Here is a 20,190-nt window from a genome sequence, read left to right as displayed (position 1 = left end):
CTCTGGCCAAAGGCAGATACTCAGTATGTAGAATTTCATCCTAAATGGTCAAAATTGGGGAAATAGTTAAGGAGCTGAAAAACAAAATAAAGGTTGGGCTTTAATAACCAATGGAGCTAAAAGTCCTGTTTGTAGTCAGGAAAATTTTACAGGAGCATATTTGGAGCATTACATTTATTATGTTGTTTATTTTAAGAGTGTAGAATGGTAATTAATAAATGTTTATAAATTATTATTGTAAATGCTTATCTATCTGAGTTCCTTCATGTGACTGAGTCACATTTTAGAGTTCAGATTATTCAAGTATGTAATTGTCAGCATGATCTGGTTAGAACAGCATCAATGTTTGATAAACAAAGATATTTAAGTTCATTGTTTCTATAAAATTTTAAGATTAGCCTCTAGTCCTACCAACTTGAAGTCAAGGAGGTTTACAGACCAAATTAATCATTTGCTTACCAAAAAAAAAAAAAAAAAAAAAATTATGAGTATGTTTTATCTTCAAATCTCCTTATGGAAAGGAGGTATATCTTTACATATTATGTGGGATTTGGTATAAGATGCTCCTGAGGCTTCTCAATGCTTATTCAAACACAAAAATTTCATGTAAACATATTTTTGTTTTGATGTAAACAATGCAACTAAAAAATTATTTTGATCCAACTTCAATATAGACGTAACACTGTTAAAAAGTAGCTTTTCTGAGATTGTAACAACTACCTTTTTCACAGACCTGCTGAACCTAGCTTCTTTCCAAAGCTTAAATCGATGTAAACGCTTTGCTGCTAAGGATTCGTTCTGGTCACTTTCATTAAAATGTTGACGTATTTTTCTCCATGCCTTCTTATGCTGTATTTGCTCTTAAGTAATACAATATGGTGCAGACTTTGAAATAAATTATATCTCCAGACACACAATGTTAGGTGAATCGATAAATGCCCTATGACGTCTACTATACATCATAAAATTTCTATCATAACCTGTTTAACAAAGCTTTTCTTCTTGGACACCAAGAATTTCATTCAAAGCATTTTACATATTGCATTACTTATCAAAACAGAAGATATGTAAACCTTGACATTTGTTAAAAGACCCAGGCTTTAACCAAAAAAGACCAGAACAAATCAATAGCAGAAAACAGATTAAACAACAGAAAAGTGACTGCTTAGAAATAGAAGCATGTGAACTTAACCCAAGACAAGCTTTCAGCACATACTCAGAAGGAATGGTTATTTAATATATATAGGCACCTGAAAATCTCCCAGGCTATACCAGAGCTTCATATAGTCAAATATTACAATTAAATGAAAGTACAGTAAATAACTGTTACAGCCTGTCTTCCCAAGCCTGGTTTGGGACAAGAGAAATGAAATTGCTTTTCTTGGCTAAGATTTTTTCCCATATGAGTGGATATTAGAATAACTGTATATCATGTTAGATTATACTTAATACACTTGCCAGGTTCTATTTAATTCTAGTATCAGTAATGGTAAAAAAGTTTCTTTATTATTATTATCATCATTATTATTATTGTCGTTGTTGTAAAAAATATCAGTACTTTGAGTAACACCAATGTAATTGTTCTAATTTATATTTAGTAAAGGAACTTATATCTTGAAACAATGTGAATCTTTCTTTTGTTGCCTTTGGGTAAGGCCCGCTGCAAATGCACTCATGGAACATAACATGAACAGACAGCATTATGATCATGCTTACAGTTAGTCATAAATCACAAACACACATGTGCATACCTATGTGTGTATGTGTGCATATTAATGAAATATATGCTTTACAGGTCTCTATATTTATAGCAAAATATGACTGTAAGTGCCACCTTTTATTTTACCTGTCAAAAAGTGTTGAGAATAGTAATTTTATTCACTCATACATGCTAATATGTGAACCCTTCATTTGCAAGGCACATTGCAGTTTAGGGAAGAACGGAGGTGTTGCAAATCCAAGCCTTTTGTGAAAACTGTTCATATCATTAGTAATGTTGTAAGCTCTCTTAAAACAGAAATACTTTGGTGTAAAGTAAGACTTTCAAATAAAGTACAGCCTGAAGAACAGTTGAAGGATATCATGGAGATTTTTAATATTTTAATAATACCTGAATATCTGACCTTGCAGCACTTCAGGTATATGCCTGGTAGAACATTTTAAAAAATGTTTTCATTTGCTAACACATTTTTTTTTGTGAATCTTTGCTTTATTTTTCTGTACATTGAGTTAAAGATCTCCCCACTTTTTATTATTTTTCTCCCCTTTTCTTAAAATAAAAAAAAAAGAATCCCATAAAGTGGTAAAATTGCATAACTTCCCCTGAGCAGGTACAAATGTATTTATGTCCAATGAGAAGCAGTGAAGCACAATAAATAAGTAAAGACAACAAATATAAGTGAAACAAATACAATAAGGATTCAGTTACCTGTTCATATTCATTTTAATATGTTTTGTTTGGTTTTTTTTTCTGGTTTTGGGGTTTTTTTTTAGAAAAAAAGAGACTGTACTTCTAAGGAACATTTCTAGATTCAGTCTCTTAATTCAAAGTGCCGTTGTCATCCCTTACCAGACTCTCTTGTCTTCCCTGATCCCCTCAATCTACACAAAATTCTAACCATTTGCCATGGAATATTTCTGAAGGAAAGAATTGCCTGTTTGAATAAAGTAGAGTCAGAAAACCTGTTGTAAACATAGGCATTGACAACAAAATAACTGAGTTTTATTTTTTATTTCTATGTAATATTTTTACTTCCTGCAAGACTCTTAACTAGGTGCTTACTTTATGCTTAAGTACAAAGCTGCTCTCATTTCACCATAAGAGTGTCCATACCTATATTTTCACTGAAAATAGCAAAAGACATTAATTAAAAATAAGCATAATAATTTGTGGTCACATCTATGATAAATCAGGTAAGTCCTATATTTGCAGTGTGTTCCATTCCTATATTTTCATTTTTCTTTCTGTTTGTTCTTGCATCAAACTCTAGGAAAAAGAAATGCAAAAAAAATATTTCTCATATTTGACTAATACCTTCATTGTAAATGAGATTTTTCTTTGCTTTATGACACAATTTTTCAATCATGATTAATATTTAATCCACTACCAGTCTATAATGTAAGTATAATGTCTGTGAATTAGGTGTAGTATGAATAAGTGTAAGCAAACTTTGCTGTGCCTGTATGCCAGTCCGACTCCTATCTGTATTTGAGAATTCTTCTTCAGGGAATAGACTGTTGGATCTCCATGCCAGTTCTGTCTTTCGTCACTCCAGTTAGACTGATAACTGGAACAGCAACGCTGATAATAATACCCATCTCTTAGTACTATTTAGTAGATATCAAAAATGCTTTATCAGAAGAGCAAGCATAATTATGCCCATTTCAAAGATGGGAAGATGGGGTATACAAAGGGAGTGATTTGCAGTGATTTACAACAAACCTCTCTTGTCAATACTTCATTCTGGTTTAATTGATCATTCCTTATGATTTTATTTTTTTTTTATTTGGCTGAAAGTGCTGAGAACTGTGTGAAGGATGGAAAGAAAGAATACAGGGTCATCTATGCTTTGATTCAGTTTGTCTAAGTCACTACTGTATAATAAAGGATGAAGCAGACCATAGGAAATCTAACCAGCACTTCAGGCTAGATAAAGAAAGAGAGCTGAGACTTTAGGATAGCTTCTGATTTGTTAAACCTGCATTCAAGGGAGCAGAGAGTTTACACCTTTAGAGTGTGTGGGATTTTGCGAAAATACCTTCAGGCTGAGGAAGTTATCCTACTCTATTACTGAGGGTCTACAAATCCTGAGCTATGATTCTCATAGACATCTAAAATGTTTCATCAGACAGCTTATATGTGCTCAAGATTAATAAGTTATTACATTTTACTCACAAAATATTTGCCTACACTAAACAACACAAAAATCAGTTACAATTAAAAATTTAAAAAAATAAATTTATGAACTTCGCTCTGAGGTTTAGACAAGCACAATTCACGCTATGACAGATACAGCTGTTATTCTGCCAAAATAAAAGGATATATTAGTAATTTATGAAGACTTTTCACAAGTTTCTTGTAGCAAATTGCAGCAAGTCTTTGGGGATTTTTTGTGAAATAATGATATACATTCCATGGTAATGGAAGGACAATATATCACTTCCAGTGAATTATATATAGTTATAAATGGAAACCCAGAAAAACCTACATTTTCAGAGTTTTGAAGTCCATCATGAAAATACTATTTAGCAGTACAGACAGATTCATAAACAAGTGAGGTCGATAGTCCAGAAATAATCCAGATTCGGCAATTACGCTGTGGCTGACTTCCTCTTTTGCTACATTGACTCTGTGAATTTTAAACTAATTTTCAAATTCATTATTGATGGTTTTGTTCTGGTGTTTGTACTTATTCTGGTTTAAAATTAATAAAAAATAGTAATTAACCTAGTAATAAAAAATATTTATTTTGACAAAATATAGAAATAAATAACTGGTATGTCTAGTTTACCTTTATCATTGATACAGCCTTGAAGATGAGTGACAGGAAAGTCAGTCTGAAGCATAAGTTGGCCCCAAACATGCAGTAACTATTCCCCCCCCTTTTTTTTTAACAAATAACATATTCCATCCTTAATTCTTTTTGTTGTTTAACAATGTTTACAACTTCACAAAACATGTCTTTAATTTAAAGAAGGGATGCAATTTTAAATGTAGTATTACCATGTTATATTTATTTTGAAGTTTCACTAATTAACCACTTAATTTACTAATCTGAGGGTTTCAGCCTTCAGTGAATATGTTATAGTTACCAGTCAAAAGAATTAATGGAAAGTTTACTGCTTGATTAAATAACTTCATTCTTCTTTAAAAAAAGCCTTTCTGTACTAGAGATACCTGCTACCATTTGAGGTGTTAAATAAAAGAATCCAAAGGCAAGGAAACTGGGAATCCTGTGAAGGCAAGACTTCAGTATTTTAAACCTTTATCAGGTTGACACAGCCTAAGTTATATACTTTAAGAAAAAAACCCCAAACATTGTCTACATCAGTAAAGCCATAAGAAAATGTATGGAGATCATGTTAAAAATACTTGAAAGCTCTTGATTGCAAAAGGAGAAGTACGTTGTAAGATACACTTGCAATAATTTAAAACTTCAAATAAAAGGGAACTGTAGGCTGGGAAAAGCTTCTGACACTCAGATCTAGCAGACTACAGTAAAGCATCCATGAGAAAACAAGTTCTTACTGTTTGAAATTTATAGCCATGTTGTATATATTAGTAGAGAGACTTATATTCAGTCATATGATTTGAACTTTGTTTTCATTTTTTAGGACTATTTATTGTGAGAAAACTAATTTTGCTATTAAAAGGTACTAAAAAGTTAAAATAACAAAAATACTTACTGCAAATATGCAGTTGGTAATCTTTACCTTTGATGAGTGGCAAAAAGAAGTTTGTAAAATTTTTATTTGACGAGCTAAGATAGCATACTAATTTTATATGTATATAAATATATATATATATATATATATAAACCTGCTGTACTGTGAACATCTTGTCATTCCCTTGCAAAGTTTGAGTTGTCTTCCACACAGATGCTTTCTTCCTTACAGATGTCTAAGATATTTCCATCTATAAAGTGTTGGTTTGTGTAAGAGAAATATTGACTTTTGGTCAGGTCTACTGGTTATTTTATTTAATATTTCTTAAGTATTTTGTAGAAACTATTGTCTAAATTACCCAACTGTCTGTATGCATGACAATGAAAGTGATTATTTCACGTATTTCTATGTGTGCTTAAACTTGCTGTGGCACCATTCAGTGTCGATGTTTATGTATTCCTTGGCTTTGAAAAAAAGAATTCTCTCTTTTATTTGGTCTAATATAATAAAACATTAACTTGTTAATTAGCTATATCTTCTGAACTAGTTCTCCAGCCACTTGAAGATGAATGATATTACTAGTTTCTGTATCAAAAGCATTGTGTATTTCTATATGTGTTTAAAATGTTCAAAATGGAGAAATAGTGGCACTTCTAAAAATATAATTTTGTGTAGTAGTTTTACTATTTTGATAAGGAATTTGTTTTTTAAAAAGTACTACCTTGTGAAAATACTTGTATTACTTTTAAAACACTGAGCAATACATAATAATAAAAGTTGTGTGCTATCAAATTAGGCGTGTTAATGTATATTATTGTCTTAAAAAGAATATGATGCAATGAAATTTAGGTACTTGTGTTTTGTTGTGGTTTTTTTTTTAATTTCATCTCTGTTTATTGTTTAGAAAAGAATATATCTGCTCCAGAGAAATCATGTTTGGGTCCATCTCGTAAAGAACGGATATCTTTTCGAGACCATCCAGTGCAGCTCAGCGGAGGATGGGGAGCAGGCAAAAAAAAGCAAAAGCTTAAGAATATTAGCTGAATATTGGAGATAATTTCACTAGTTGATTTAATCAAATATGGAAAGCGCATGGAGACCTATTTCTTTTTAAGCCTGTGAATATCAATCTTTGGATTCTTGTTTATTACCAATATAAACAGTTTCTGTTAACTACATTTGACTTATTATATTATACATGGTTACAGTGGTTTAGGGTTTTTTTTGGTCAAAGTGTTTTATACCTGTCAGTATGTTACCATAGTTTGTGTTTTCAGTTGCTTATATGTACATATGACATAGAACGCAGAACTGATTAACTCTGCAAGGATTGTTGAAGGGTAAACAAGTTTAGGCTTGCATATAGGAACTGATCGAGATGTGCAAATGTAATAATGGCTCACGCTCTTGTGATGTATGTCACATATCAAAACACTGAATTCTCATTTTCTCACAAATAAAATGCGTGCTTGCAAACTGCGTTGTAAGCTATAACATCCAGCAATGCCATTCTTAGAGAAGTCTGTTTAGAATATTTTACTGAAACGGCAAAAATTTGCAGGAACCTACAAATGGTGGGGATGCACTTATCTTTTTTTTAGCAATATAAGAAGTCCTCTAGAGCTTTCATCCTAAATTATGGTCATAACATGACAAAGCAATCTGTTATAGTTTTATACTTTCAAAGACTTCTAAGATATTCCTGGAGGGTTGAAGAAAAAAATAAAATTTACTAAGCTCTCATTTTGTTCTGGGGTAATGTAACATTACATCTACATGATACTGTTAACCCAACTTTATTTGTTCATGTAGCTGGACTCCTTCAGACCCTGTGTAAAAGTTTTGCGGTGCAAGGAGATCTAGAGAAAAAGAAGAAATACTATTTCAACTGTTCATGGGTATCTAACTCATTACTTCTACTCATCACTTCTAGTGAATGCTTTGTCCATCAATATATGGGACAGAAAATGTTCCTCGATTTCAAAGCCTAACATTTTAAGTTGCTAATTGGATCTAGAGAAGTCCGTCTTTGGTATTTCCTCATCTGTTTTTGTACAATATTGTGAAGCTTCAACCCCCCTGCCGACTAAGAGAGAGGTGGGGAGGGTAATGGGGCTTGAAGCTTCAACCAGTAAAGAACATAAATTCTTATGTTGTGACTGCTTTTAAAATGTACTTAGATTACACATGACATTACTTTGTGATGTGCTTTTTATGCTGACATACACATATGACTAAGGATTGAAAGCAGTTTTCTCAATTTTTGTGAATGCTCACCTTCGTTTTCAGATTAAAAGGTGTCTGATCTCACAGAAAACCTCCAGAAAATAACCTTGCTCTTCTGAATCAGTGTGCTGGTTTTATTATCGTTTTACTTTTGAAAAGTCAGTACAGCCAACTTCAGAAAAGATTTCTTTACCTTTCTGAGGAACAATTGTCAGTGAAAGTTGCTTGGCCTGACTATAGAAATGCTGCAGTTGTCAGCAGGGTATAAAATATCACTAGATGCTTATGTTATCTAGTTAGTTTCCCGATGTATGCAGTAAGGGTTAAACTTGATTTCCAGACCTGCTATATGATGACTTTTAAATGTCACCCTCAGAGAGCGGACTTTTGTGATCTCAATAGTGTCATCAAGGATGTAAGTCTTGTGGGAAAAACTTTGTTAGTTCAGAATGTCTGCCACTATACATGGCAGTATGCTCAATAAATAGATACACCACTGTTACGGGCGTTAACTGGAGATCAAAATGCATAATCAAGCAGTTCACAGTTTAATGCTTCTTGCGGATTATTCCCTCTAGTTGTCTAGAGTATCCATAATATACTGCACGTCACCACAGCTGTAAATAAGAGATATTTGCTTTTCAGATATCATAAACCTGTCTCTATCTACATCATCTATATCTACATCTATATCTAAAAAAGTTCTGCTGTATAAAAGTTGTCATACCTGATCTCTTTTGCTCTCCGGGTGTTTCTGAATGAGAAATACCTCCAAGCCTAAAAACGCCTTGGCAACATTTTTAAAGGCATTTTATTTTGCAAAGAGAAAATAGTAGCTTTTTAACATACAATTTACTAAATTACAAATTGGAGTGACAATATTTGCTGACATACCTTTTCAGGTTCGTAATACGCTTAATCTACTCTTCCATAAGTTGATATTGTCTTGCACAGGTTAAGTAGTAAACCCAACAGAAATTAAGTTACAAAGTATGTCAAAATGTGTTGCTGTTTTCATTACATAACTTTGCAAGGTGTGACAGGATGATGCCTTATTATTGTATCCAACACATTTGAAAGTACAGTCTGTCTGGTCAAATATGGATAAACATACAAGGTACAACTTCTGTTCAGGCTAGCAGAAAGACCTTGATTGCTTTCAGGAATAAGGTGAAGCAATCCTAAATCTGAGCAAATGCCTGCTGTTTATAATCACATCTTCTGGTATGTAAGGTCAGAGGTAACACGAATTCTACACATGGTGACATATTTATGACATGAATTTTTCAAGCCCTGTTCTGCACAGCAGAAAGCTGCTCCATGCTTTCTTAGTGTCTTTCTTGGGTTTTCTTTTCCTTCTCTCTTTTATCGTTTTTGGTTTTTTTTTTTTAATTTTTATTTTTCCTTCTTTTCATTCTCCCCTTCACCCCTACTCCCCAATACAGCAATTCCCATTTATGACAAGAACATATTCTTTTAAGAAAGTTTCTCTGCCAATCTGTTCAGACGTCAGAGTGGCAGTGATTCACAGTGACAGCCCAGCAAAACCTGAACCACAAATCCCCAAAACTGCGTGTTTCTAGATATACTGCTGCCTCTGTGGTGCTCCAGACCTCTCTGTGGCTCAGTAGCACCATCTTCTTGGCACTTTTTTCTGTTCCTTGTAGATCCTTTAACATGAAAGAGGAGTGACTTCATGTGAATAAGCTATTTTAAAAATCTTCCTTGGATGTATGAAACTCAAGTCTCGGAAATATAGAAAAGCATTCATTCAAAATTAAGAGTGAAACAACAGAGGTGCATTTATGCATTGATCCTGCGATGGGTGTCATTCACCAAATCAAATTGAAAAGCTTTCTGTGAGCTCTCCTGAATGGATCCCTGGGGTGTCTTTTTCTGTACAACTTACCTGAAGGTCTGCACACTAGTTCTTTAAACCCTCCATAGTTTGAACATCAGGAGCATCATTACCTGCTGCAAAAGGAAAAATGCTCCCCAAAACGCATGTTCTGAAGGAGAACGAGGTGTTCATAGTACTCAGATAACCCACACCTGAATGACAAAACATGGTGAGGAAATGCTTCTCACTGAATAATGGGCAGATTTTCCTACTTACATGTTAAGACACTTAAAACAGTAGCAATGCTGACTCAAAAGATTATTGCTTTAATAGATTTATTTTAGCAGATCTGTAAATCGCAGGGAGACAATGTATATATCACGTAGACGTTGCTTTGGTGCAGGGTGAATCGGTGTCACTTTTTTACTTTGTAAATCATTATAGTTAATTATTAATAATCCCATTATTCAAACATGCATTTATTAAAGGAATGTCTGCTGTACGTAGTGTTTACATTTTTCAAAAACATGCCACAAGTGGCATCCAAATCTGGCCTCAGACGCACGGGCGCAAAACTGCCACTTAGTCTCCCACTACAACTGTTGGATGCACTGTGAGGAATATACTGGATCAATACCCTTTTGATTTTAATGTCTTATCATCATGATAATGGCAATGTGTATTTATGGAGATACAGTGTTTCCTTGATACATACTGAAAATACTCCCATTAGCATTAACGGAAGACAGGCTAATATTCTGGGACACTGCACTATCTCAATATGCTTTTCTTTAATGGGAAAAAGACGTATGAAAAGTAGCTATTACTGCATGGCCCTGGAAAGGCAGGGAAGGAACTCAACCATATTATAGAAGATTGAGCAGCCTGATACCACATCTGAGACCCAAGCTGTTTGTACTTAGCTGTAGTAGCTGAAAAAAAAAAAGATGCCCGCAAACTTTGTTGTTTCGTTTATTTCTTTTTGCAGTCATAAGTGAAAAACAAATTAACTAATTTTATTTTTATAGGAGTTGCGAAAAGCATAGGAGCTTTGACTAGTAGTCTGTGGAAAGCAAACGAATCACAGTCACTGCTGATTTCATCATTGCATAAGATCATAGAGAACGGAAATCTTGGCCCACAGTGAAATACTGCAGCACTTGTTAAAGCCTGTGTGATATATATATATATATGACAGTGGGATGCCAACTGGTGATGTATGTAGCCGTAGCCGTGATTAAGTAGGAATGGGCCATCTCTTCTCACCCAGAGGCAGAAAAATGTGCCTGCAGTAGGGAAAGAGACATAGGTATGACCTGCAAGTAACAATATAGATCAGCTTAAAGCAGCTGTTGGGTCTTGTGGAGAACTGCTTCCCTAGTTGTCAAAGTAGATGGTGGACAGGAAAGTGCTGACTGCATGACATGTCCTTGGATCCATCCTCAAGGCACTTTCTGGGTGCCAAGTTGTGCTGAGTTATCACTAAAATCCCTACGGGAAAGATGTTCATGAGGTTCCATGATGGCAAATGGACAGGGACTGGGTTTTCAAAGAGGTTTTTAGTAGAAATATTGCATAACTGCTCCAGATTGGCCATCGTTACAAGGACTGGAAATTGAAATGAATGACACTATGTACTACACTGTTCTTTGCAAAGCAGTTGGACAAATGGATTTTTCTTCAATCTTCCGTTGCTCTGGTGACATAGGTGCTGACACAACAGATTAGTGCTGCCTAGCTGCCAAGGACTAGCATTTGCTGTTCTCCTGGTCTTCACTTGAATGATGGATAGATTTGTTTGGAGTTAGCAACCTCTTCTTAGTTTCTTAGTTGATTGTTTGCTATTTATATAGCTAAGGGTTTTTAGGGTTGTTGTTTTTTTTTTTTGTTTTGCCTGCTTTTTTTTTTTTTTTGCTTTTTTTTTTTTTTTTTTTTTTCATCAAACACTAGGCAAGCCCAAATACCTAGGCAGGTGCAAAATTATTTCTGTCTGAAATGCACCTATTATCTCTAACAATAAGCAGATGAGAGTATTTCATATTGGTAACAACCAATGGCAATTTCACAAAGTTAAGACGTGATTTAAAAAGATGTTTGTTAGTAGCTGAGGGTCGGGTTTTCTTTATTCCTAGAACATTCATTTGTTAAACTACTCTTAGAGAAAGAAACCAGAGGTTAGCACTAGGGTTTTTTTTTTCAGGAGGCATTACTTCAAGGCTGAACGCAAATAAGCACCACCAATTAGCTGAGCCACAGCCAATGTGCGCGACGGATATATTGAGGCACAAGTCAGCTTTTTAGGAGAGATCGCTATAGCTGTTTAGTCAAAGTTCTAATAAAGGATAAATGCCTTGTTTCAAGTCAGCTTAATTTTCTGTGCCACGCTCTGAAAAGGAGAACGTTAAAAATATTATAAAATAGGCTTTATTTTCCTGCTACATTCCGGTCACTAGATGAGAGCTGTCCCTTCAAAACGGCATGTTTTCTGCCCCCATCACCGCGCGTAGGAGGTTCGAGAGGTTATTCACCGCAAGGACACAAGTCAGCCGTAAGCTTGACTCTAATTTGCCTAACATGTTGCCAGTGTAACACCCGTCTCCAGCAGTTTTCCTTTAAAGGACACTTCCCTTAACGCGAGGCGAGAAGGCGTGCCGCGGGGGAAGCACGGCCAGGCGAGCGACAGGAGCGGAGAGAAGCGTACGCCGACCGCGCAGCGTCGAGAAGCAGAGGGGGGGGCTTTCGGGCGGGTTTTTCCCACCCGTCGCAGTTCGTTCTCCGCCGGCGGCTGCCCTGAGCCCCGGGGCCGGGCGGGGTCCTCCGTGCCGCTGCTGCCGGCGGCGGCCCCGCTCCGCAGGGCGCGGAGCCGCCGCTCGGTGCGCAACGGCCGGGCGCCTCCGTTTCCCGTTTCACGAGCAACAGGATTCGTTCTTCACTGGGGGCTCAGCCCCGTTGATTCCTGCGCGACTTTTGCCCGGGAAAAAAAAAAAAAAAAAAAAAAAAAGGCAGACCCAAACCCCAAACCAAAGCGCCACCAAGCTGCGTTTTGTGCAGCCCCTTCCTGTCGGTGCCGTTTTCGTTCGGGTTCAACCGCAGGTGATGTCTTGGGAGGTCGCTGCGTTCGTGCAGCTTGGCCGTGTGCGGGGTTAAGCGCAGAGACTCGCCCGGGGCGGGGATGGAAGGACCGGCCCCTGCCCTGGAGGGATGTGCTGGCTTGTGGTGGCGAGTGGTCCAGAGGGCGACCCGTTTTCCCTTCGCAGGTACCTCTTGCCCTGCGAGCAGGAGGCGAGGTAAGGCTTCATGCTTACCTGGTGGCTTGATAACAGCCCCCGTTGCCCCAGCATAAACGCAGACATAAAAAAGTGACTTTCCTGCTGGGTCATGCCCCCTCCCCACCGCCCGTCTCTGCCTGATACCCTCTAGACACAGCCGCCACGCAAACGTGCAACGGAAAAGCTCTCTCGCGGTGACATATGCCAGGTACGGGTTTTGTCAGGAAAAGTGAAATATTCCGAGGCAATTTGTAATACAGTGGATTAATTTGGATTGCCCGGAGTAGAAACAAAAAGAAGACTGTCTCTAACCATAGGCTGGGGGCTGGCTTTATTTGCCAATATCAATATTTGTGTGGAAAGCTTAAAATATGTTGTTTTTCCAAGAGCTGAAGTTTTAAAAGGAGGGGAGGAGGAGGAGGCCCGTGGATGAAATATTAGCAGCATATCGGTTAACCACTAAGTCCTTTTTTGTATTCATCTAGCCGTTTCTGGTAAGAAGGGCAGAGACTCTAAAGACTCGAGGATAGATGCTCCTTAATGCACGCTAGCGTTTCAAAAGGTACAGGCAGCCCTCAGCAAAGGACAAAATAAGGCTGAGACTGTACAGAGCCGGGTGCTGAAAGACCGGAATAAAATTGCTCTGTGGCTTTCAGCATCGCTGAATTACACATTTTTAATCGGATTTAGCACACATCGCATTGAAAAAAAAAAAAAAAAAAAAAAAAAAAAAAAAAAAAAAAAAAAAAGCAACGGTTCTTTCAAACGAGCCAGCCTTGAAAACCAGCAGTCCCTGTCAAAGCACCTCAATGCATCCGTTTGTAAGTGCCTCCAACTTGAACAGGGATCTATTTCTTAGCCCCTGTCCCTTCTGTCTCACACCTTCCTTTACTTCGTGCTTCGAAACCAGAATGTCGACCCATATTTCATGCCTTAGAAGAAATCAATTCATCTGAGACGACAAGGCAGCCCCCCACACACTCTCCAGGCCCCTCGATACATTCAGAGCCTCGGGGTCGCTCCGGTAATGTAGCCCGTATATTTTCGGAATTGTCCCAGTATTAATCAAGCTGCCAGCAGGGCAGACCGCGTCACTTGCAGAGGAGGGCTTGCCTTTTGCTTTGCCCGCTTGCAGAGACACACTAAGGCTCAGCGCCCCACGCTCAACGCTCAGGCAGTTCCCAAGAAAGGGTCCTCTGTAAAATAAAATTTAAAAAAAAAAAAACAAAAAAACAACACACACCCAAACACAAAAACCCCAAAAAACAACAAAAAACCCCAAACAGCTTTATTTAGTTAGACTTCTACACTTAAAACTCTCAATCAGCTCCTTTGGGGGAGCGCCCCCTCCTTGGAGATAAAGTCCCGGGAAGAGGGGGAGAAGCAAACGTTCACACGTAACATACTGCATAACCTCCTAGTGGGCTTCTTCGCCTTTGGATTTGTCTCCTAAGGCGTCTGTTTATTTGATACGAAGAACGGTGTTTGTTTTCTGCCTTGCGTGTGTCTCTGTAATTTGTTGGAAAGCACGGCGGAGAGGGCGGGGGGAGGATTTGGCTTTCAAAGAGCAGATCCAGCTGCTGGAGCCCAAGCCCAGCTCGGCTGATCCAGCCAGCAGTTTTGTGCCCCCGTAAGGGCGGGGGGGACACAGACACCTCCCCCAGCAGCCTCCCCATCCCCGGCCGCAGGCAGAGACGGGCTGTGCCTGTCTTTCCTGTGATCCCGAGTGAAAAGCCTGATCCTACTCCCATGGGCAGTGCGGAGCAAAAAAATAAAATCGGAGAAACATCTTTAGGAGCAGATTTCTTCTTCCTGATAGTGCCAAACTGCACGGGGCTTTGAGTTCTACGGCCCGACTTTCAAATCCTTTCTAAACTTGAGAAAGGGCTACAATAGCAGCCCGATAAAGCATAGATTAAATTCTTGTAGAATTTGTTTTTATAGCACATATGTAAGTAGGATTCATTATAATTTGAACGAGATCAAGATAAGAGATTAATGCTTTTATAGAGCATCTCTGCTGAGATTTCCTATGGGGCTAAGATTAAATCCACACACTGAATATTATCTCGCTCTACTTTGTGTTGAAAGAAACGTTAGACGGTTTAAGAAGAGTCATTACGTGTTGCAAGAAGAAAATTGTCGAGATTCGTCCAGCTCTGACAGCAATCCTTCTTTCCTAATGGGCGGAGAGGGACGGGGGAATCTTCACATTCACCGGTCTCTTGTCTTCCCCCTGAATATGCCTTTGAGTCCCATGAAATCTTCATTTGATCTGTGCAGGTGTCATACAGGAAACCTCCCAAACAGCTGAAGTACTGTCAAAGCGCCAAGCTGCAGGAACCGTGAAATGATGGCTGTCGTTGCGTTTTGGCTGGTTTGTGGACAAAATCTGGGAGAGTCTGAACCTCAAGTCTGGCTGGGAAAGGCTCCAGGCTCGGGCCCGGCGTAATGAGAAGGGACACATCACTTTCACTGTGTGACAGGAGCGGGGCTCAACGGTCTCGTCCTCTGCCCACGCAGAATTAACATTAAATTACCGACTAGAAGTGTAGTCGATTGTCTCCTACACTTTCACTTATCTCTGAAAATACAGATCCCAGGTTTTTGGTAAAGTTACTCCAAACAATGTCAATTAAACACTTCGCCTCCGAGCAGAAAATCTGAAGGCTACCTACCCGCACCAGAACCGACTTTTGTTTGTTTTGTTAGGTGAACAAAAACTGCCCTTTAGGAATAAAGTTCGTTAAAAGGGGCTTGGATCGGGACCTTTTTACAGTCTGGCTGCGGAGAACAGAAGTACAATCGTTACTTTTATGCATTAGGGTAGAGATGCTTTAAAAAAAAAAAAAAAAAAAAAAAAAAAAAAAAAAAAAGGCTAACGGCCCCCAAAACTCAACTTCTTTCAGTGTTCATTGAGATGTATTGCTGTATTGCACATTTTTTTTTGCTGGCAGTAAGAATACTTCGCATGATTCTTCTCACAAACAGGATGACTGGAAAATTATAATCCAGCCAAGCTAGATTTTGAATCTCTAATTTGCAATTTGCCCCGTTCCGCTGGGAGGGAGATGTGGAGCGAGTCGCAGAGTGTCTTTTTACAAATTCTTTTGGCTCCGCAGGTCAGGTCGGTCGTTCCCAGGACGGGGTGACGGAGACCGGGGTTCTTCGTCTCTCTCAGAGGGTCTCTCTGTAGCCCAACTCCTGAACTGATCTAACGCAATAAAATCTCTGGGTCTAGAGGTGAAATAAGCAACTAGGTAAAGCCACAGCACAGAAAACAGAAGGCTGGTGGAAATACCGAACCATTTGAGCACCTGTTTTTCGAGACATCCAGTTCTCTTCTATTTCACGGACCCTCCTTCCCCCCGCGGCTGTTGGAGTACTCGGTCCCCTTCAAGGAAATCCATCGCCCCCCTCCTCGCCCCACTGCCAGCCCCCAGCCGCCCCTTGCTGGAGGGCTATTCCCCCGCGGGAGTACCCAGCTCTCATCTTCATTGCTTCCCCTTCCATTTTCCCGGGTAGCTGGAGTATGTGTATGTGGAAGGAAGAGAATAATACCCCCAAAATTCGTTTAGTCCAGTCCCAGGTAGCGCTGATTTCTTCCCATTCTGTACCTAAATAAATTTCGTGTTGTAACTTTTCTGGAGGGAAGAGAAGTGTTGGTGTAAAACAGGTTAAAAAAAAAAAAAATCTGTGTCCTGACATCCATAGTTAAAACCCGGTATTAGAACTGTGGAGGAGGGACAGGGGGATGGGGATTCCTGGGCATTTGGAAGGGAGATCCTCGCCCGTATTGATGCCGTTCTCGCTTTATTTAAACAAACGCAAGGACGTCAGGAGAACCGTTGAGGAGATCCCTCAAACATGCAGTAGCACTGTTCCGGCTGGAAACTGCCATCCAGAGCGGCAGCAGCAGCAGCTGGGGACCCGGGAACGACCACCCTGTCCCGGGAGATCTGCCTGGGACCGTGCGGGGCCGGCACGGGGCTCGCCCATCCCTTTTCCTAAACTCGTTCGCTTTTCGGCAACGAGACGCTTGCAAGTTATGCGGGATCCTCATTCCTCCGCTTGGGTCTGTAGCTCCTGCTCTCAGGAAGGGAAGGAATGCGAAGGCGGAGGGGGAAGGCAGCCCGCCTTACCCGGAGGATCGCCCCGCGGGTGCCGAGGCGGGCATCCCCCGCCGGGCGCCCCTGGCTTATCGCAGGGGACAGGCTTCCCCCGAGGCGCTCCTTCGCACTGCAGGGGTGAGCTCCTTCACACCACCTCTGGCCACGAAACGTCTCTCCATCACATGTAACACCCTTTCACAGAAGGTTTAGGAGATACTCCATCTCTGGAAACACAGCGGCACATCTGCACGCAGCTCTTAATAACCGGGCTGCCTGGCGGAGGGAATCGGTCCCTGAAGAAAGGTGCTTTTCAAAGCTGTCTCACCTCAGCACAGGATTTTTTTTTTTTTTAATTTTTTTTTCCTTTGCCGCCTTCTCCCCCGGGATCTGTCCAACCACCTTTTAAATGGTTTTAGCCCGCTGAAATCAGCTTTCTGTTTTCAAGGTTTTAAGGAGAACGAATGCCATACATTGCGCCAATTCTCCCTTAGGTTACATCTCTCTTCCCCTTTGAAGTCAGCTGGGTCGCACAGAGGTAAATGAGAGCGGAATTTGTTCCCTGGAACTAACAATGATGCGGAACCACTCTGACTATATTTGTTTATTTATTTCCCGGGGGCGGAGGGACGGATTTTAAGAGCCGGTTGTAACTTGTGTTGCTCTCTGTCTTTAATACTCAGGTATTGTAAGCGCACATAGAAACCGCGGCGCTGATGCCATCGGGGAGCGCTTTGCCAAGACGGGGCGAGAACGAGACACCGCTGGGGTGAAGATGCTGAGGGAGGGGGCCTTCTCCTCAGGGGAGCTGGGGAAGGGACGGGGAGGGCACAGAGGTCACAGCAGTTTGTCCCGAATCCCTGATCCCCAGCTGAGACCGGCGCTTTCACCGCCCCGCGGTTGGCCGCGGCCGCCGGGGTGGCCCGGTCGGCTCGGGCGGGCGGGGAGCTGCGGGCGCCCCAGGCCCCGGCGGGCAGCCAGCGCCGAGGCGGCTCTTCGCCCCCAGCGCGACACGCGTGTCCCCGCGGGCGTGCACCCGCGCTCCCTACGGCCTTGCTGCAAAAAGCCCTGCTCCTGCTGCTCCTGCTGCTGCTGCTGCTGCTGCTGCTGCTGCTGCTGGGAGTTCTTGTTTTTTTACGGGCAGATGAGATGCTCCTTGTCCTCGGCTCCCCTGGAGTTTAATAGTTGCCTTTAAAGACGGACATTTATTGGGATAAAAGTGGATTGCAGGCTGCAACAACGTTGCATGTGTCTTTCATTTAAAAGACACCGAGAGCTCCTTTTTTTTTTTTTTTTTTTTTTCCTTTATCCTCTCTCTCTCTCTCTCTCTCTCTCTCTTTTTCCCCTCCCTCAAGGCATTTAGTGCTTTTAAGGCATAGTTATAAACAAGCTGCCGAAACGCCAGCACACGGAGATGCGGGCGGCTGGAGCGGGGGCCAGGGAGAGAATCTATTTCTCCGAGTCTGGAGCAGGCGTTGCTCCAAAAGGTGCAAGGAGGAAACGTCCCGCTTCTTCAAGAATAATCCAGGGACGGGAGCTGCCGCTGGAGCCGCTCCCGGGGCCGGGTCCAGCCCCTCGCCCGGGGGAGGCAGCACGCTGACCCCCGCCGCACCTGGCCGCGCACCGCGGGCACCGCTGGCCCGCCGCACCCCTTCCCCTCCTCCCGGGAGCTCACAGGAACCGCTTCCACCTCTCCCTCCCCACAGGCGGGCAAAGCAGCACCTCCGTCCCCGAAAACACCCCAACCAACCCCAAGCCCCCGAGCGCCCTCTCCGCTCTTCCCCCCGGCGGGGCCGCGTATCCCTGCCGGGGTGGCGGCCCGCCCGGGCTTCGCGCCTCCCGCAGTCGCAGGCCGGTGTCGGAGGGGCGGGTAGCGCTGGAAAACGGGAGGGAGATGCGGAGGTGGCACAACCTGCCTTTCCTGCCATCCCGCAGGGCCGGCGGGCGCGTGTCGGGTGATGCCCGCAGCTACTCGACCGTAGCTGAAGCAAGCATCCCTCACTCAGCTACCCCTTTCTCCGGAAAAATATCAAACTAGAGAAGAAGCTGGAGGGGAGCTGCTCTCCGGGAAGTCCGCTGGACCTGAGCTGGCCTTCTCTTCGTCTTTGGCTGGAAAGGTCTCTAGGACGCTCAGCAGTCCCGGCTGGGCATTGCTGCACCTTTACTTCAGTTTCTTGTTAAAGCTTCGCTTCTTCTACCCCCAGATGGGGGAAGGCCCCACTGAGCTGGTTTCTGAAATAACCTTAATAGAACAGAGAAGCTCGGGCCCACGATACTGAAATACTAATTCGAAATGATTGCAGACTTGGTTTTACCTAACTCCAAGGAGTACTGCTTTCACGGGGAAGCAGGGAGAAGCTCTTTTCCATAATTCCAGCCCTTTCTAAATAGTTCCCTATCTCTCTCTTGCCTGTGTTTTAAATCCTCTCTATGCGCAAAAGGGCCAAGGAATTCAACACTTCAAAGCTCACACTTTTCGTGAAAACCACTTGCTTTTCCAATATCCGTAGGAATGCATGCATATATGTCTTGTTTCTTTTTCTTTTTATTACCTAAGACTCTGTTTTAATACTTTAATTTAGAAATTGTTTTTGGTGTTTTGTTGTTGTTGTGGTTTTTTTTTTTTCTTTTTTTTTTCCCCCCAAGTCTGTAATGATAATATTTCAGAAGATTTAAAATAAAGGAGCCGTTTTAACCACTTTGCACACACACACACACACATAGAGACAGACTGGAGGTCTGTTTGATAGCAGCCAAATTATATTTTAGGCTGGTTTCTGATGTGAGAGATTTCTGGTTTTATGTTCCTCTATTTCCCATTCCCTCTACACAAACAACCGACTAATATTCCTTTCTCTCTTTTAAATCGAGGACAAAACTTCTGAGCTTTTTAATAAAGAAGGAACACCGGTTCTTAATTTTATAGCTTCAGAGAACAGGACTGCAGCTACCAAGGTATCAGTCAAATTGATTAGAGAAGATACTGTACTAGAGGGTATGTGCCCCTGAAATTACCTTGCCTCTCGGGGAGCTGGGGGGAGAGGGAGGGAAGCGAGGGATTACTCTCTTTCCCGGATCTCTGGAGAAATGTGAATAGGTTACAGAGGGGAAATGTCCTTTTCTTGTGTCCTCCCTCCCTCCCCGTTTCCTCTCACCCTCCTCGCCTGTGTCTGTCTGTCTGAAACAGATCTGTCTGTCGAAAATGGGCCTGGAACTCCCTCCTGTGTTGGGATTAGGTCTTGGGGGACCTGGGGTGGAGTTACACTGCTTGCCTATTTTCATATTCATTAGAAATGGGAGGTTGCATAAGGAGCCCTGCTGAGCTTCAAGATATAAGAGCAACTTCGGGTTCCCCCTTTCA

General features: G+C 41.2%; 1 protein-coding gene across 1 annotated transcript in view; it reads left to right on the top strand.

The window, feature by feature from the left end:
* Positions 1 to 6,429, top strand: part of LRRIQ1 (leucine rich repeats and IQ motif containing 1) — a 115,069-nt gene extending 108,640 nt beyond the window's left edge. The window contains exon 25 of the mRNA XM_086461917.1: positions 6,290 to 6,429. Within this exon, the coding sequence (XP_086318043.1) occupies positions 6,290 to 6,429 (140 nt within the window). The remainder of the gene's footprint in view (positions 1 to 6,289) is intronic.
* The last annotated feature ends 13,761 nt before the right edge of the window (positions 6,430 to 20,190 follow it).

The sequence above is a fragment of the Leptosomus discolor genome, chromosome 1 (assembly GCF_034619465.1).
Source record: "Leptosomus discolor isolate bLepDis1 chromosome 1, bLepDis1.hap2, whole genome shotgun sequence".
In the NCBI taxonomy this organism is placed as follows: domain Eukaryota; kingdom Metazoa; phylum Chordata; class Aves; order Leptosomiformes; family Leptosomidae; genus Leptosomus; species Leptosomus discolor.
This window is presented reverse-complemented; position numbering and strand designations above follow the sequence as displayed.